Raw genomic sequence first — 19,037 nt, forward strand, 5'->3', positions numbered from 1 at the left:
TATATGATTCATAAGATTATGACATAATCAGCTACGTGCAGCTACGATCCATTAAGTAAATACGGTGTCTATGGAGATTTTAATTGACCAATAAAGTGCGTTTCTAAAATATTTCAAACGGGAGACATGTAATAAACACGATTTTAATTTTTCCTCTTTTTTTTCTAAAATATTCCATTTTAATACCAATATGTTTGTGAAGCACTTTGGTCAGTTTATGTTGCTTTAAATGTGTTAGAAATACATTTGACTTGAATGTTTTCATTAGCCGTTAAGGTTTCATAGTAATTCCCCTGAAACACCCCAAAAATTCTAGAATTTAGACCAAAAAAAAAAGCCATACAAACCATGATATTGTTCCTCATCTAAACTAGTCATTGGTCATGATTTTGTAGGTTGTAACTGACCGGTTCATTCGTTGATTGAACTGCCAGGTTGTTAAATATTCCTATGACTACTGTTAAATGTACCTTTTGGTTATAGGAAGTAATCTATTACAAAATAACAAAAGAAATATAACTTTTGACCGATGGATTAGATTTAACACTTTCTACTGTAATATGCCGCTAGGTTACACACTGTAAGCTTAATTGAATGCAGATTTATGATTAATTGAATGAAGAGTTAAATGTCACGCTGGAAGTAAACCCCTGCCAGAGGAATTTCTAGGGTTAGATATCCATCTAGCTAGCAAAATATCAAAGGTTGTTTTACTTAATGGCTTATCAAGCAGTGATAAATGAGACTTGCGACAATTAATCGATTCATCAAATGAGAATCAGCAACTATCTGGACAACTGATTAATTGTTTAATTTTTTTCAAGCACAGATGTCAACATTTGTCTGTTAGGACAGAAAGTAAAGAGCCTTTGGTTTTTATGACAATTGGATGGAGAAAAAAAAAAAAAAGACGTCATCCGAACATTATAATGGAATGTTTTGATGAGAATTCTCCAAATTTTCTTCACATTTTGTTGACTAAACTATTGATGAGTAAATCATGAAAATAATCTGCGGTCAGTGATGTAATAATTGATCGTTTCAGTCCCACAAAGGCCTTTAAAAAGGAAATCACATCAGAGAGTGGAACACTGTCTGGGTGCAACAGACAAACCTTTGTCAAAACCGTGAACTAACTCATGGAAATAATGTCACTCAACGAACAAGCAAACATGAACATGTAGTCAGCAGTCAAAACCAGTCGAGGTGAGAGAGAGAGATATAAGAACACACATGGCTTAGCGGATATGTATATATAAAAGTTTATTTATCTTTATTCATTATCGTTGGAATAAATAGATCTACATTTAACAGGGGGAATGATGCCTCTAGGTGGCACAAAACAAATACATGGAGATATTGTGTCTCATTGCTGGGAATAGAAATCATTGATTTAACATTCGTGCATCATTTCCACCTATTTACATGATGTCATAGTTCAGTCCTGTCTGTACTTCCCTCCAGCTCCAGCTTCTCTCCTTTCACCAGAGTGTTGAACCATGCCTGTGTGTATATCTTCTCTGAGAACATATGACAGATATATACAGAGGCACAGACTTCGCTGTATATGTAAGTGTACATCATCCATAAAAGTATTTACAAATCAGACACATACATATCAACAACGGATGGTTTAGTTCCCTTTAAATCAGATCAGGTTGTGTGGGATTCTTCGCTGGGCCATGCAAGTGAGATGAAATATTAATAATTGTAATGCTCTTTTGTGTTTTCTCTTACAGGCTTAGTGATAAAAACATTCTTTCAGGTGTAAAAACATGAATGTTGTCTGAATATTATTGCGAGGGTCACTCTATCTGCATGAAATATCCAGAAAAAAACATGTGTCAAATCTGCCCTAAACTGATATTTCCATGATAGTGCAACGTGCAAAGGTCCTTTGATAGAAGTTGGCTCTCTGCGGAGGTGGAGTTGGTGGCGTGATCCAGCGAGGAGGAACAGGTGGGGGGGAATCCCACGGCATGTGCGTACGGGAGCGGGTGGGAGGGGGGCTGACGTCAGGGTGATGCTGAGGGTGAGAGTACGGGTAGTGATGGGGATACGGGTGGGGGTGGAAATGGGGATGTTGATGGGTGTTTTGGTTTGGGCTGGGACGTGGGTGAGGGTGAGCACGAGGGAGGTGGCGTGGAGCGGGAGCCGGAGCTGGAGCATGACGTCAGCAGAAGTACTCGTTAGGCTGTCCTTCTATTTTAGCCGTGGCCTCGGAGTCCAGGCTGGAACGGGCTGACAGAAGCCTGTTGGACTCCTCTGGGTTGAGTCTGTTCAAATACTCGCCCTCCAGCCCTTTGGCTTTGGTGCCAGGGGACAGTGTCTCAAAGGTCACGTAAGAATCTTGGATGTCCTTGGATTTCTTCCCCCAGTACTTCTGAATCCGTCTCTTCAGTGCCCCGCAACACACAATGACAGTGAGTGGGACGGCAATAATACAAGCCACCGTGATCACGATCACATTGATAAGCTTCTGGGTGCCAGTAGCACTGGCCGCCTCATCAGTAGAAAATATCACACACTGCTCCTTCTTGGGGATCAGCCCCCTCACACACACACAAGCAATGTACTTGGTCCTGGGCACCAGCCCCTCGATGGTGACACGGTTCTGCCCGGCGCCAACATTGATCTTCCTCATGTCCCTCTCTCCGAACACGGCGTATAACACACTAAAAGCTGTGGTGTTCTTTGCCTTGGGAGCTCTCCAGTTCAGAGAGATCGTATTGTCTGTGTCCCCCACCACCTTTACTGAGCGGACCACCCTGTCTGGGTCCTGCTGCAGTGACGAGGTGTTCGCCGCCAGGTTGCTTAGATTGGTCTTCTCCAGATCCAGAAGTGCATCTGGAATGGCGGACGTGACCAGTCCGGGAGTGGCTTTGTCACCCAGGCTGTAACTGTCTGGTCCAGGATCAGGAAACAGACCAGGTGGAGGGCCAGGATCCAAGACAGGTGCTGGTGAAGGGGTGGAGGTTGGAACCACATATCTGGCCACTAGTTTCTCCTGGTAGGCGGCTTTGCCCACGGTATTTGGTTTCTTGGCTTTTGCTTTCTTGTCATTGCTGGTTTGGTTGCTCTCAGGTTTTGGTGAGTTGGAGACAATAAGAGAGACGACGGCCTCGGCATTGCCCGCGTAGTTAGAGGCCTTGCAAATGTATTTCCCTGAATCCCGGTAGGACACAGCTGGGACACTCAGGATAGACCAAGTGATTCCGTCCTTGGAGGTTTCCTGTTGGACTGTGACAGAATAAGAAGCTATTATTTGAAAAATATGTTACAAGGAAAAAAAGATGTAAAACGAGATGTCAGAAATATCATTTGTAAATGTACAAAAAGATGAAAAGCATTCAGGGTTACATTGATCATCATTGTGTAACACTGTCTTGGTCAAAGCTGTCAGACTTAAAAGATCTGCTGACTCACCAGTTCCGTTCAGGACTCGACCATCTGCCCTGCGCCATATCAGATCTGGTATGGGGACCCCAATGGTCCCACACCGAAGCAGCACATTATTCCCCACTGCACTCCGGACTCGTGCCACGGCTGTGTGGATACGTGGAAGCTGACAGCGTCGCAGCTCGGCGTCACTAAACAAGACACCTGACACACTTTCTGGAGCTGAACACCGAAGGCGCGTATCGATGAACGCCACCGAGAGAGTGGGGGACTTCTGAAACTGAACCAGGTCGTAGAGGCGGCAGTCGCACACCCAGGGGTTGTCGTGGAGACCTGAGAGGGTGAGAGGGAAGCTTGATGATAGACCAGCCTGCAGATGGTCAATGTGGATGTTAGGATGTTAATCCTGTAAGAGGATTAACATTTAATTCATAAACTACATCATGACCATGACTACGGCAATGACGACGATGATGAAGAACATAGTGATGGTGACGACGGAAGTGGCGGTCTAGTGATCAAGGTCAGGTTTTGCTGTCATTTCAATGAAGCAGAAGCCTTCACATCAGAAACTGGAGAAGCTGATAATGCTGAGAATCTAGATTTACCTTTTCTTTCCTCTTACAAACTTAACATTTAGAGGGTTATGAAGAGCAGCAAACTAACTAAGCAAAAGTACAAGGCCAATCAAGCTCCTTCCACTAAATAAAATACAGTTTAATGAATAAATGAGTGCTGCTGAATGAACAATGGTATTATTTCAGTACAAAACAATTTTGAAGTATATTTGAGCAGTGCTTTAACTTGTGTTTTTATCAGCTGTTTCCTTAAGAGTGGAGTTGCCCTTGAGATACTAAATGCGCATGAACAGATGTGTTCATCCAGCTGCTGTTTGGCGCAAAATTAATTAACACAGCCTTTTTTTTTAATGTGTTGTGTTTTCAAATAGCACAATGTATATTTGTGTTTAAGTAAGTCTAACATAGAGCTGGAGGTTTGGGTGGATGACTATCGGTTGTCAGGATGCGCTTTGCTCCTTACCGAGAATCATTTTGGAGCTCTCCGGTCCTTGCGCAGGTTTTGCCGACAGCCAGTTGGAGAGCACCTCGGCCGGCAGGGTCAGCAGGCTGTTACTGGACAGATCCAGGTAGGTGAGGTTCTTGATGTAAGTGGTGGCCTCCGCGGGCAGCGAGGTGAGCTGGTTGTTGTGCAAATCGAGAAGTCTGAGGCTGGGCATATCCATGAGTGATTCCCAAGGAAAGGCGGTGAGTGCGTTTCCATCCAGACGAAGCTCCTCCAGGTTGAAAAGTCCCCGGAAACTGTCCGGCTTCAAGGCGGACAGCGTGTTGAAAGACATCCACAGGAATTCCAAACTTGAGAGGTAGTTGAAGGCTTCACTTGGTATCCTCTGGATGGCCGTCTTCTCAATCCGGAGCTTGGAAGTGTCAACAGGGAACCCCACAGGCACAAGCGATATCTCTGGATCATTGCAAATAACGCTCCTACAAACAACAACTTGCAAGTTATAATCTACAAATAACACATGCTGCTATATTTTACAGTGTCACAAATTATTTTAAATTTATCAAATATGATAATCCTAGAAAAAATATATTATAAAGTCTATACGGCACAAAAAGAAGTTCTCAGAAGGCTCTGGCATTTCTGGAGGAAAAAAACAAACAAACATAATTTTCCAGTCCTCCAAACTCGCATAAAACGCATAGATGGCGAGGCTGAAAGTGCCTTTGAGAGATAATCCTGCATTAAATAAAATTGGACCATCATGCACTCCCTGCTTTATCTTTTGTGCACGTGTTCACCTCTATGCAAACATCTGTCCCCTCAGGAGAAAAAGACATGTCCTTGTAAATAAAGTGTCTGTGCGCACAAACACCATAGATTGATATGATTGATATTTACCTGGCCTTTGATCCATCACTCAGGTTGTGGTAAAAACAGCTGCACTGCGACGGACAGGTGCTCACTGGGGAGAAAAGTTCACCTGCGGCCACACAAAGCCCCAGGAGCAGGACGAGGAACATTTTGGCCCACTTTTACGCATACGCAGCTGGTTTACATGCGCCAAGTTTGCGCCCACTGAAGTCAAATAGACTTGCTTTTTTCTCTCATTTAAGGGAACATCATCCGCATGGCTTTGTCCCACCGCTTCTCTGTCCCATAGTGATCAGACTGCTATGAGTCCCGAGATAAAAAGGATAGACAAGGATTAGTGAAAGGACTGGCGTTCTTTTCATTTGGATGCGTATTGCATCCCGGAATCCGATAGGCTGCGCAGAGACGTCCCTATTTATTATCACAGAAAAACACTTCCGAAATGGTCATAATCCAGTGTGATGTTTGGATTTTTTTGGGTCCCTCAAATGTAGCATGTTCATTTGAGCCGTGACGTGACGTGACTGTTAATCTGTAAGTGGACGGCGCTATGTTTTGCCACAAGGTGGCCCCTATCATAGCCGGTGGCTCCTGCCCTGAGGACTGCACAGATGTTCAGTTACTGGCGCACTCTTATATCTTCCTCTTTCATTGTGATTAATGATAATATCAACAGAAAAGCTACTAATAGTTCTAAGAAAGACTGTGGAACTTTGAATAACACAAAACTTGGACAGTGTTATTTTACCAAAAAAACAACAACCAGAAACTACAATCTACTTGGGCATAATTGACACATGCAGATTATATATATATATATATATATATATATATATATATATATATATATATATATATATATATATATATATATACATATATATATATATATATAGTATGAGCATAATGAGGAAACCACGATGAAGCAGTGTGAATGAAAGCAGCAACACAAGCCTTTATATTTCAACTGTGTAACCCATTCAAGAATCCCACACTACCAAATACCTCAGACTGCAAAGCTTTCATTTCACAATGTAGGTAAATACTACATGTGTTTTTGTTGTGTTTTTTTGTTACCGAAGTTCCCCAAGTATTTCACAAGTTCAGTGTTACACTTGGCTGGCACGACTCACGGCGTGCCAACTCTGGAGGACCCTCCCAGTGATGTGGAAATGCAGTTCTTTACTTATATTTGGCATCTAGACGCATTTTTACCTCTCTTAGCCTCGTTTAACCTCTGAACTGCTAAACAATCAGAAAAACAGATCCATCTAATAGAGCCGCAACAACTTTTTTTAATCTTGAAAAAGAAAATGAATCACAAATTATTTTTGCAATCAGTTGGTTTCAAGCAAATACGTTCAAATAGCTGCTGGTTCAAGACTCTTAAATGTTAGATTTTGCTGCTTTATTTGTCATTTATGACTGAAAGATTTGAGTTTGGGGGGGTGGTAGAGGGGTGACTGGATGGACAAATGTAGTTAAGAAAACATGTTACTTTTGTGCTTTTCAACATCTTTGCAGGATAAACTATTCATGGATTAATTGTGAAAATAATTGGCGGTTTACTTGATGAAATAATCATTAACGAACTAATCCACCATCAACAGACAGAACTCTGTGTAGCGCCTCATACTCATATACCACAACCTTCCTGAAGCCATCATCAAGTTTAATTATGTCTCTAACCTTTTTATGAAGGCCCTCCGGGGAATCACAGGTCTTATGGAATGCGGAGGGTTGTGCAGGTCTGTGCCTAGGCTGTAAACGTGTTGAGCAATCGAGTTCACGCTTGTTGAAAAACTTAAGGCATTCCGATATTACTCTACAAGTCGTTAATCTCATTTACTGAAGCCAGCAAAGCTATCCTTTCACATCGTAGCCCCCGTGAGGGCTGAACGTCACTGAGGTGCAAACTCATTCTTACTTTGCATGGAAAGAATAAACACTTCCTGTGTCATAATTGCTACAGTAAATACCCAGACGAGCTAAAACAAAGTGTGTTTATCAAAGACCATCCTCGATTTGGGCATTTTGACATTTGGATGATTATTTTCCTTCCCCTCCACTGAATCAAGAGATTAAATCTGATCAAGAGGTTAAAAATATCCGACATTGTGAAAATATTGTTTCATTTATTTGAAATTTGTTCACAATCACACCCTCTGACAAAAAAAAGAAAAGAAAAAAAGGCAAGGCTGCTGAAGCCATGGCAACTGTAAAGTTAAATGCTGGGGTCAAACAAGGACACAGGTTTTTCTTTTAGGGCACTGAAACAATTACAAGAAATTCTACCTGTTATTAAATATTTACCAATTAAGTACAGACTTCTTTTTTTTCTTTTCTTTTTTTTTAGATATTAAGAGAACTAAACTCTGTTTTGGTGAAAACACTGCTGCGTCTCTTCGGTGACGATTCTAATGCACATATTTTACCTATATTTCCCAAGACTCCTGATCTTATAATCCCAGACTGAGACAGACCTCCGGCACACAATATCACACTTGTTTCATGCTCCAACCTTGTGGCATGAAAAGCTGCGATTGATGTTGCAACTGAAACATGAAAAATCCATTGAAGGCCACAGGGATGATGACAGGATTTCTTGTAGTTTCACACATTGTAGCTCAGCTTAAGTTGCACTGTGACACCGGCGTTAATTGCAGTTTTCTCTTCCGAACCTCCGACTATAAATCAAGCCTCTGCCGATGAACGTTGTGCCCGCTACTTTTAATTGTTTTTGTCCTTCATCATTTCCAGTGGATGGCAGAGTTTGTCATCACTCGTCAAATCAGTGTTTTTCCCCCATAAATGGATGCTGATATGGGAGGTTTCACATGAACAAACTTTACTAACACGGATCCTCTGCAGGGCCCACAAAAATGTGACCCCCCCCCCCAACTCTCAAGAACAGCACGTTTTTTTTCCAATACATTGTAACTGTATGGTTGTTGTATCATTTTTTTAGACATATAATGGATGCATGCATTGTGAGACTCTGGGCCAATATGGACTTTAGAACAATAATGGGGCTAATAGTGGACACTGCAGCTATTTTGTTCATTGTTTTTAATTAACTTCATTCCCCTGTTCCATGGAGTCGTATTTGTTTTGGACACTGGGTGGCACCGTGAACAGCCGCACAAATTTCCACAGGTAGCGAGGTTCATCTTTACCGTGGTTTTGTGTGGTTAAGACTCACAGTTGATCGATACACTTTTTAAATCGACTAGTAAGCACATATGATGTTTAAAAAAAAGGCAGTTGAACTTATTTTGTCCTTAACAACAAAATGTCTGAATACCACGAAAAGCAGGCCAGCGACCCAGAAGTCACAAGTACCATAATCTCCACAGGTTGTGTCATCATTCTTCATTTTCTACCAAAGTTACCAAAATATCATTGTAATAAAATAATAACCCATCTGTGTTAAAGTCTTTTAACATCAGCACATAATGGTTATACCGCCATTTGGGAATCCGTCACATATACTGATGTAGTCAACGCAGCAATACTTCACCGATAAATTGGTGCAACCCTTCTCCCAATGTTTACGTTGAATGCAATTCTTGCTTGACAAGAAGGGGGGGGGGGGTTGCTGTTCGTGTCAAAAGATGCCTCCTCATTCAATACCAGCACATTTGCAAGTTGCAATTAATCATTTTAAGTATTCTAAGTCTGAAATAAAGTGTTGAAGCAATCAAATTAAATTAAGCCACATTTTGATATCTTTTTTTTTTTTTTTTTAAAGATTACAAATACATGCGGAGATGCTTCTTCTTCATTCACCTTAAGTGAATGCAGCCTTGGCCAGGAGGAGTTGATGTCATCTGGTGGTACCCACTGTTCAGCGGATGTTTCAACCCTTAACAACAACACCCTCACGATGGTGGGTCGGCAGTGGTGGCCACGTCACTGCCCATCTCCTCCTCCTGGCTTCAAGCTTAACTCCTCTCTGCTCCATAACCAGCAAGAGACTCTTCCTGCTGCCTCCCCCATCCTGTGAGCAGCTGCTTTCTCTCCTTCCCTGTCATTCAAATGGCTGTGAGAAATCTCCGGACTGAATCCTCTACAGCTGACCTTGACCGGGACCGTTCACACCTCTCTTCCCATGGGACTGTAAGTTCTATGAGGAAGATCTTTTTTGCCTCTTCAGACCACAGTACCGCACCCGGCCTCTGGGTTGTCTAGACAATTTGGGGGAACTGCTCCCAGGTCGACCTTCATTTCCCATGATTGGGCCTTTTGTAGCAGACTGGTCCTTGCTGTTGCTTTGGTTGGTGGCTTTTCCTCCTCCCTTACAAAATAGACTGATGTTGTTTTCCAAGGTGGTTGGCATTTCTTCTTTCTCTCCTGCTCTAAGGTGTTAGCGGGTGTCATGAGCACCTTGTTATAGCGCCACCTGTAGCTTCTGTGGGTGAATACTGTGTTACACCCGGGCAAGATGTGTGCCATGGTGCCCTTCTCCCCAAAAAACTTGAAAAATGGGTCCTCTCTCATGCCCAACTTGAGCAAGTTTGCTAGGGTTGGGAGTGTGTCATACACTGATCATAGCAAGAAGGAGATGCAGAATGGTTCCAGTCTCCATAGCTCTGCCAAAATGATCTTCCTCTTGAGGTGGTCCCATTTAGTCCAGGCTCTCTGGGAAGCTAGCCCCTGTGCCCGTGACCTTTGTCCTTCCTCCTCCAGGCTCCGTACCTCCTCTTCTGTCACTCGTTCCTGCCTTCCTCCACTGTTGGAAATGGGAAGTCCAAAAACCCTGTCTTCCTGTCCATGATACCCCCTAATGACGTCACACATCTTCAGCAAACTCTTGGCTTGTGCAACAGATGAGGCAGCAACCCACTTGCGCCCTGATCTTGTGACAATGCCTGCATGCCTGACTTGTTCAACCTGGGAGTCTCTGTATGCCATTATGGCTCTGCACTCTGCACGTTACTAAGCTGATTGTGAAAATACAAAATTGCTCAAAACTAAGCCAAAGATTTGTAATGTATCATTTTCATTTGCCTAAAATAGATTTTAATCAAAATGGTATTATTCAGGAACCAATATCGGTAAACGCAGTTTTTACGCGGTATCTATCTATCTATCTATCTATCTATCTATCTATCTATCTATCTATCTATCTATCTATCTATCTATCTATCAATCTGTTATATAAAGGGCGTGGAGCTGCATACCGAAATGGGGGGGGGGGGGGGGGTCCTCGGGACATTCATTCATCTTTCCCATCATTTAATAAATTATTCTCATCGTTTATTCTCATCAGCGGACGCGAAAGAGTTATTTTCAACCCTGCAGTCTCCGTATGTAACCTTGAATCATAAATCCTCATGTCTGTGTCATCTATAATAAAGGGACGTCGGTGGGGGGTGGGGGCTTTGCAGACACCTGTTGTGGTCTCCCCGCAGCGCCGCAGAGAGGTGGGCTGCGTCGCCTCGTCGTTTGACATCAGCGGCTGCAAGCATCCTCACCGACACACACACGCACACACACACAAAGGCTTGTTGTGTAACTAATTGAAGGCTTTACTGTTGCGGTGCGCAAATACGCTTTAAGGGCTGCGGTTTGTGCGGGTTTTAAGACATTCCTGCGCGGATTGGGGCGACAGAACGAAAGGTGGGGGCTTTACATAATAAACTACATGCTTTTCACGTGAAATGCCCCTTTAAAAGCGGGTTTCCTCCGGTCACACCGAGGCACATCGTGAAGGAACCGCGGAGAGGAGTGAAAAGTGTTTGACAGCTGCACTTTGTTGTGTCAGATCGACTGCAGGATGGTTTCGTCTTACCCGTTACCGGAGGGCTTCTCCGAGTTTGATGTGTTTTCCCTGGGATCTTGTCTGCTGGTCGAGGGTGAGTGTACTCGCTTTCTGCTGGAATTCAGCCAAATACTACGAGGGCTGCACCCAGTGTGTGTGTTTGTGTGGGTGTGTGTGTAACATTATTCCCATCGACACGACCTGACGCCCCTAGCCACTGATATCCACTACTAAATCAACTCCGTACTCTGTGTATGTGTGCGCGCGCGTGTGTTTGTGTGTGTGTGTGTGTGTGTGTGTGTCTGTGTGTGTGTGTGTGGAGGGGGGGTGCGCACAATAACAATAACAATCGCTGATTTCCATTCATCGCCGCATATACAGGCCCACTCATTCATGAATAAGATTTATGTCTCCTCCGCCCTTAAAGGTCTCCTGGGATTCTTCTTAAACGCGGTGACAGTCGTTGCTTTCCTCAAGGTGAGAGAGCTGAGGACCCCCAGCAATTTCCTTGTCTTCAGTTTAGCGCTGGCTGACATGGGCATCTCCCTGAACGCCACCATCGCTGCCTTCTCCAGCTTCCTGAGGTGAGTGATGTAACCAGGTCCTTTCATAATTAATTCTTTGCCCCCCCCCCATATGGAATAATGCCTCCCCCTATGAAGATGTGGGAGCATCCATGCTCTGTTAAAGCCTATGTTATGATGCCCAGAGGATTTCCAAGCTGTAATCAGGGATGCTGCTCACAGTGGGCCAGGGATTATTTAAAGGCCCACTGTTATTATTGTTCCTTTGATGCAGATCTAACAGAACTGAGCAGATTTTTTTCACAATAACGGTGCAATCGTCATTAAAATGTCTACAGGTATTGGCCATACGGCTCCGAAGGATGCCAGACTCACGGTTTCCAGGGTTTCGTGACAGCTCTCGCCAGCATCCACTTCATAGCTGCTATCGCCTGGGACAGATACCACCAGTACTGCACCAGTAAGCTACACCTGCCTCCATCTTCACCCAAAAGAACCTCCCCCCATGTAGTGAAGCACATGTTTACACACACGACACCCACAAACACTGAACAGGTTTTTGTTCTTTGGCTGCAGCAGCTGTGGGGAGTTCTAAGTAGTCAACAAGTGGTCTGTTGTATTTAAATTGGCCACTCTGAGCACCATGACGGAGTCATTAGAGAATTTTAGGGGGAAATGGTTGCTGTGTGATCTCATGACGCTCTGGAATAAAATCAGACCTGCTGCTATGTGTGATCATCATTAATCCAGTTGGATCTGATGTGTTATTCTGCCATTATAATCTGAGGGAACATCGTTTGTGTTTGTGGTTGCTGTTTTGTTTGTTTTGTTTTTAGTATAAAGTGAACAGTAGGATGAAGGCACAGCATTTTCAATCAAAGACACATTTCACAGCTTTTTTTTTTTTTTCGTTTGGATTCAATTTTTCTATCTGCTAGAGAAATGACTTGAGAAAACCATCAAGTTTTAGGAGGTTGTTCACAAGAATGCAAGAGGCTTTAGGTCAAATTAGGTTATCAAGAAGATACTCATGAAGGAGGAACAGTCTGAGAATGCTTCCATATTGTCAAAGCTAAGACTAATTTGATTTGATCTCATAAGGGACAAAGCTGCAGTGGAGCAGCGCCATCACTCTGGCTGTATTTATCTGGCTCTTTACTGCCTTCTGGTCCGCCATGCCTCTCATTGGCTGGGGGGAGTACGACTATGAGCCCCTGAGGACCTGCTGCACTCTAGACTACAGCAAGGGAGACAGGTACTGTCCCCTAACAACTCTTATCAAGATCCATGAATTCTCTTTCATTCTAAATTTGGTACATTTCTTTTATCACCTTGCAGAAACTACGTATCCTTCTTGATCCCCATGGCCATCTTCAACATGGCCATCCAAGTGTTTGTGGTCATGTCCTCTTACCAGTCCATCGCACAGAAATTCAAGAAGACTGGAAACCCCAGAGTGAGTCAAACTAAGTCTTGGGTGGTTCTTTTAGCATGTGTGGCAGGATAATGACACATTTATTCCATAATTTTGCAGCTAGGAGTCAAGCACCATTAGCTTTGAAATGATGACGCAGAGGAATTCTACTAAAATATATATTTTTTTTTAAAAATGCTGGCAATGATCACCTAAAAAAACAGTCATGCCTAATTCATGCAGAGTCAATTTTCTTCCTGCATGGAAGTGAGCCACTGGAAGGAATCAGAGGAATTCTTTTTATGTAGGCATCGATGTAATCTCCTCCTGGCATGAACACAAATTCCTCATGTGTTCTTCTGTCAGAGCAACAGAACAGGCTGTGAATAGGGAGCATGAATGGTGTGACATAAATAGGTCATTAATACAAGCACAAGGCCGAGGGGCTTCTGTCAGGAATGCAGACAGTAGCTAGTGTGTGCCCTCAAAAGAACAATGTATTGCTGAAAAGAAAGTTCCTTAGGAGGGGGAAGAGGGGGATGCTCAGTCAGGTTGCCTCACTTTATATTGCATAAGCCCATTACTCACTGTCATGTGAGTTGGCTGGAGATACTTTCATTACAAGGACAAAAGCTGCAGATACGCCAGGCACTCCTGCAGATCAATGGAGTTATGTAACTATTCAAAAGTATTCCATTTAAATGTTTCAAAAAGCATAAACAAATGTGAAAACTAGACATTACAGGGTTAATTCTTCAGAATGAAGCCCACCGTGACCCCCCCCCAGATTACACTGGCATGCCTATTTGCTCACCATCTGACCCTTTTGTCATAAAAGTACTACCTCAACACTGATACTGTTTTCTCTCACACATTATCTCAGGCGCGTGACTTGACCTCAAGTAGGAAAACCTCATGACACAAGGCCTTTTTGTCTCGCTCCCTCCTTGGGCCTGATACTTAACATTCTTGTTCTTACACCATCTCTCTCTCTCTCTCTCTCTCTCTCTCTCTCTCTCTCTCTCTCTCTCTCTCTCTCTCTCTCTCACTGTCTCTCTCCCTCCACATCCTCTGCAGTTCAACCCCAACACTCCACTGAAGACCATGCTGCTCTGCTGGGGCCCCTATGGCGTCCTGGCTTTCTATGCCGCAGTGGAAAATGCAAACCTGGTCTCCCCTAAGCTCAGGATGGTAAGGACTCTCCCTTCCCCCCTCTGCCCTCATCCCACAGCCCAAACACAGTAATGTAATGATGTATAAGCTGTCACACACTGGATATACGTACGTGCAAAATAATGAATGTAGGCTTATGCACGTAAAAAATATACTCAGATAATTCATATATATATATATATATATATATATATATATACACATACACACACAGTATATATATATATATATATATATATATGATAAAAATAGTTTATTCGTCAATTTATGTATTCAAAAACATATACAATATAATTAGTTACAATTTATATGTATTTTAAAAGACAAATATAAAATTGGGTTATAAATTCTCATATATTGATAAACCATAATTACAGATATTTTCATGCATGTAAAAAAAATTGGCAAACTTTTTCATATGTAATGAAAGTATGTTCATACAAGACAAAAAAATTGGAAAGGAGTTAACCTATAGATAAATAAGAATGAAGAGTAAGAGGAGATGGAATTGACTGCATGAGTTTGTACTTGTTACTTTAAGGCATGCAAATGAGGTTTTTTTTCTAAAAGTTGGTAAATTGAGCTTTCGTTCTTTTACTTTTATTTTTTTGTCATCGGTTTTATTTAAGTGTTCTGTGTTCTGTTTATTATTTCTTGTTCTTACATTCTTTTGTTAAAGACACATGAGAAAGCATTAGTCAAATACTGGAGTAAGAGTAGAATGAGCTCCTTTGGTGCTTCCTGTGGTAGCAGGGTAAAAGAAACCTTAGGAGAGCTAACCAAAAACAACACTTTCACCAAGAGAGTCAAATTCTGCCATTACGCTACAATGCAATACAAATCCTCCTGGTAACAGTTAATTATGATGATGCTACAGTGGCCCTCCTTCATAACTGTATTTTCCAGCAAATCTTTAGTGTTCCTCAAGGTCTTTTCTGCACCAAGATCCTTATTATGCGACACCTGTCTCTGCAGATGGCTCCTATCCTGGCTAAGACCTCTCCCACCTTCAATGTCTTTCTCTACGCTTTGGGAAATGAGAACTACAGAGGAGGCATCTGGCAGTTCCTCACCGGGGAAAAGATTGATGTGCCTCAAATTGACAACAAGTCCAAATAAACTGAGCAAGCAATGTTACACACACACTCTCTGTTCTGGTGGTTTCTCACAGGTACATAGATGTTTAGTCTGTACGAGTGGTTGTGCATGTGTTGTGTCTTGGTAGCTGTTGCCGCTAGTATGTAAGCACTTGTCCTGGGCTTGTTGTCCTTTTGTCCCATTTCCTCAACTAGTTTAGGGTGAAAATTTAATTTGCATATTGTAAAGCAGTATAATGAAGCAAAACATTGGACTCGTAAACACACACGTGATTTATGTCCATAATCAGGAAATTAATATTTAATATTATTTAGCATTGAACTTTCGTTTGGGATTCATGAAGAAATACCATGCAAATATTCAGATTCAAGTTTATTGATGAACACTTATCTTTGACGTATAAAGTGCTCACCTCAAACACTCGTGTAGCATTGTTTTAGCTAGAATTATATAAAAAAAAACAACAACAAGCGGTCAATCTTCCTTTACGATATTCATCCATCTAAATCGGAAGTTTCCTGTTAGATATTGATGGCGTTGTCATCTGAGAGTCTGAAAGCTGCCCGTCCTTATTTACTGTGATGTGTGGTCATATTCTGTAGCACCAAGAGTGATCTACAGTGTATCCAGAGTAGAACTGCACTAATCCTGGAAACAAGAGGACTATTCGTCAATACACAACCCCCACAACATGTTAGAGATTAGTCGGTGGCTTTAGATTAACTAGACATGCTTCTCGCCTCCAGTTCTGCAGAAAGAAGATTCTGCTGGACATAAATGTTGATAAGTTAACAGAATTTATTAATTATACTATGACATTTAAGTTTAAGATTTAATTAGCTATAGCTTCCCCTAGATGTCCTCAAAGACCCATTTCAAACTGAACTATAAAACTACATGACTGCTTTAACATTAAATATTTTATCTCTTTTTCTGACATACTTTAATCTACAAACCAGGGCACAGGTTTACTTTTTGAAGAGTATTGTCTGACCGCACGGTTACGCAATAACATACTGGTTATCATATAATCAATATTCATACAGTAGGTTTCAAAAACCAAGTGGTTGTTCTTTTAACAAAGTTTATACTTCAGTGTAGGACGAGACCATTTAGAAAGCTGTCGCGGACACAACACAAGAGGGTGGTTTTCCTAACTGTAAAATATTATCACAAGAGCTCAAAAGGACTATAGAAAGTGTGTTTGCCCGATCGATACATATGATTGGTGGTGTACAATGATTCAAGAGCCCAATAACAGCAGTTCTCGGAAGTCTTTAAGATTCCTATATGTCGGGGCTCAAGATGTTGGAAACTTGTAACTTATTTATCCGGCAAAGTATTGTTGATTTTGTTTACAATCTATTCTCTGTTTACGATCCCTCATTAATCCACAATAATGCCAGCTATTCTTGGTTAATCAATAAAAGATTCAAACACTCTAAACTACTTGTCTTTTTTGTCTATTTTTTTTCATCAAAAGTACTTGGCAGTACCCCTAAGCGCTGCTAAAAAAATAAATAAATTAAAAAAATTAGAGGAGACATTTCGCCCACTCCAGCGCAGTCAGTGGTGAAGATGTAGTTAACGTGGGTGTGAATGTGCAGATTAAAGACTCAAGTAGGTTTAAATGTGAGTAAATCAATCTGCAGAATGTAACACCAGAAAATATTGATTATTATCACACTCACTCCAAAAGTGTGTTTAAGAGAGCCACGATCCTTCAAAGAGCATTAGGCAATTTGGCAGACCAGGGATTATCAGCTAATATTACCACTCTCAGCTAGCCTGCACACTTCCCAGCTAATCAGGTAATTCTTTGGAAATATTCTAGTTCATCACACTGTTTTTACTTAAAACAAGTCTTTATGGTATTTTTACATTACATTTACGTTAGAACAGACCCTCACTCCTAGCTAGAGTGAAATACAAGCAAGCAAACAGCTTACTTTGACTTTTCCCACATTACAAGCAACTCATCAAAGGTATTAATAATGTAAAAAAGATGAACGTAATGGTCATCATGAGAAGTGTGTGACTTAGCCTGACAGCTGAACATCTTAGCAAGGCCCTGAATGGGTGTACCGTTCTCAAACCCATCCCAGCGTTGCCCCTGACGTGTTGCTCATGTGACGTATGCTAGCAGCCTTTGATAGCAAAGACAATGCTTCAGAACATCTAGTGTCAGTGACATGTGATTCGTTTCGTTGCAAGTCGACGTTCAAAGAGCATGGTGAAGATAACACCCAGAGGTTGCAGCATGCAAGTGGAACCCCACTGGTTGGTGTCTCTAAGCAGATTAATTGTCAACAGCCTGTCAACAGAGCGGCTTGTTGCATAATTATGTGGTAAATGACACATGTGCAGCGAGCGAACCCAACCCCTATAGCATCATTCTCATTTACTCAGGCTAATTCAATCATCCGTGTGAAACGATTATGGATTAGATTCTTCAGAAGTCATCAACTTTACTTTAATGAGATGACATTTACTACATGAATCTTTGCAGATTATCTAATCATCTTGAGTTTTAAAGTTACATCAGAACCTGACGTGAGCAGTGAGTCCCAAGACACTGACAGACATATGGAGTCGTCATCTGGCGGGAAGTTGTTTTGACCCCCCCTCTTCCTAAACCACTGCAGGCCAACACGATCAGCTGCCGATACGGATGGATTGTTGCCGTTTCGAAGAAGATTATGTAATAAATCATTGGAAAAATTAAAAAAAAAAACTAAAAATACAGGAAAAGATTGCAACGATGTACCACTTTCAAGGTTATTATCATACAGTGTCAAATAAGGTATTGAAAAAAATGCACCTGGACAGAGAATCAGATTTTCGTAGACCTTGATGAAATGTGGTGGGAAGAAAGGTAAAGTTCCAAGGAGCAAGTGATTGAGGAGGTGATCTGTATCACACTGTAGAACCTGGATCGAGGGCACTTTTGGGGTGTAGCTACGACCGGCGTTGGTCTAGACATGTCATGAAGTTTGAAATGGTTGATGTGATTGAATTTTCCATAGGCCCCCGTATCTGCCCCACAGGTCAAAAGGGTAACTTTCTCCCATTACATATATATCCTATAATTCACAGTGTGAACCAATTGAGGACAGGCAACTGATAAAGAGTCAGGCTAGTCGAAACAGTGTAAAGGTTGTAGGGAGGGGGATCGCACGGTGGCGATGTTCAGTCTGCGGAAACATCAGTTAGAGGGCAGGACTAAAAGTTCCAACGTGATTGGGGTGTAATCAATCATTACTTGCAACTGAAGTAAAAGCAGTACATTGGCCTTTTAGGGATAGTGCCATGTTTAGAGAAGGGGGGGGGGGTCACCTTCAGACTTGGTCCACCATCCAGGAAACTTCTGCTACGGTCTAAAGAAGACCGTTTCAGCTTCAGGAAACAGTCTCGATCGTAGTCTGGGTCTGCAGATCCTTTCTTCAATATATTGTTTGGAATGGATTTGGATGAAGGCTGCACGGTGGTGCAGTGGTCAGCACTGTGGCCTCACAGCAAGAAGGTTGTGGGTTCGAGTCCCGGCTCAGGCACGGGATCTTTCTGTGTGGAGTTTGCATGTTCTCCCCGTGTCTGCGTGGGTTTTTTCCGGGTACTCAAGCTTCTTCCCACCATCCAAAAACATGCAATTGGGGACGAGGCTGATTGAATACTCTAAATTGACCGTAGGTGTGACTGTGAGTGTGAATGGTTGTCTGTCTCTCTATGTTGGCCCTGCGATGGACTGGCGACCTGTCCAGGGTGAACCCCG

At 42.2% G+C, this 19,037-nt stretch overlaps 2 protein-coding genes across 2 annotated transcripts; one reads left to right on the plus strand and one right to left on the minus strand.

The window, feature by feature from the left end:
* Positions 1-860: 860 nt before the first annotated feature.
* lrit1a (leucine-rich repeat, immunoglobulin-like and transmembrane domains 1a) lies at positions 861-5,450 on the minus strand. The gene is made up of 4 exons (XM_086181143.1): positions 5,323-5,450; positions 4,441-4,901; positions 3,427-3,732; positions 861-3,240 (listed from the first exon to the last, which is right to left on the minus strand). The coding sequence occupies exons 1-4, from the start codon at positions 5,442-5,444 to the stop codon at positions 2,174-2,176; spliced, it is 1,956 nt and encodes a 651-aa protein (XP_086037269.1). The 5' UTR covers positions 5,445-5,450; the 3' UTR covers positions 861-2,173.
* Positions 5,451-10,838: 5,388 nt separating this feature from the next.
* On the plus strand, positions 10,839-16,677 carry rgra (retinal G protein coupled receptor a). The gene is made up of 7 exons (XM_086180100.1): positions 10,839-11,153; positions 11,487-11,643; positions 11,922-12,043; positions 12,685-12,838; positions 12,922-13,039; positions 14,075-14,188; positions 15,146-16,677. Exons 1-7 carry the CDS (start codon positions 11,075-11,077, stop codon positions 15,287-15,289), a joined length of 888 nt encoding a protein of 295 aa, XP_086036226.1. The 5' UTR covers positions 10,839-11,074; the 3' UTR covers positions 15,290-16,677.
* The last annotated feature ends 2,360 nt before the right edge of the window (positions 16,678-19,037 follow it).

Source organism: Aulostomus chinensis, chromosome 16 (assembly GCF_037954235.1).
Source record: "Aulostomus chinensis isolate RoL2024-O1b breed Wild chromosome 16, RoL_Achi_v1.0, whole genome shotgun sequence".
NCBI classification, from domain to species: domain Eukaryota; kingdom Metazoa; phylum Chordata; class Actinopteri; order Syngnathiformes; family Aulostomidae; genus Aulostomus; species Aulostomus chinensis.

Coding starts and splice junctions, on each gene's coding strand:
- lrit1a (XM_086181143.1), bottom strand. CDS start 5,444: ATGTTCCTCGTCCTGCTCCTGGGGCTTTGTGTGGCCGCAGGTGAACTT. Junction 3,733..4,440: donor GAGCTCCAAAATGATTCTCG/GTAAGGAGCAAA, acceptor TCACCCTCTCAG/GTCTCCACGACAACCCCTGG. Junction 3,241..3,426: donor TCGAGTCCTGAACGGAACTG/GTGAGTCAGCAG, acceptor ATTCTGTCACAG/TCCAACAGGAAACCTCCAAG.
- rgra (XM_086180100.1), top strand. CDS start 11,075: ATGGTTTCGTCTTACCCGTTACCGGAGGGCTTCTCCGAGTTTGATGTG. Junction 11,154..11,486: donor ATCTTGTCTGCTGGTCGAGG/GTGAGTGTACTC, acceptor CCGCCCTTAAAG/GTCTCCTGGGATTCTTCTTA. Junction 12,044..12,684: donor ATACCACCAGTACTGCACCA/GTAAGCTACACC, acceptor TGATCTCATAAG/GGACAAAGCTGCAGTGGAGC.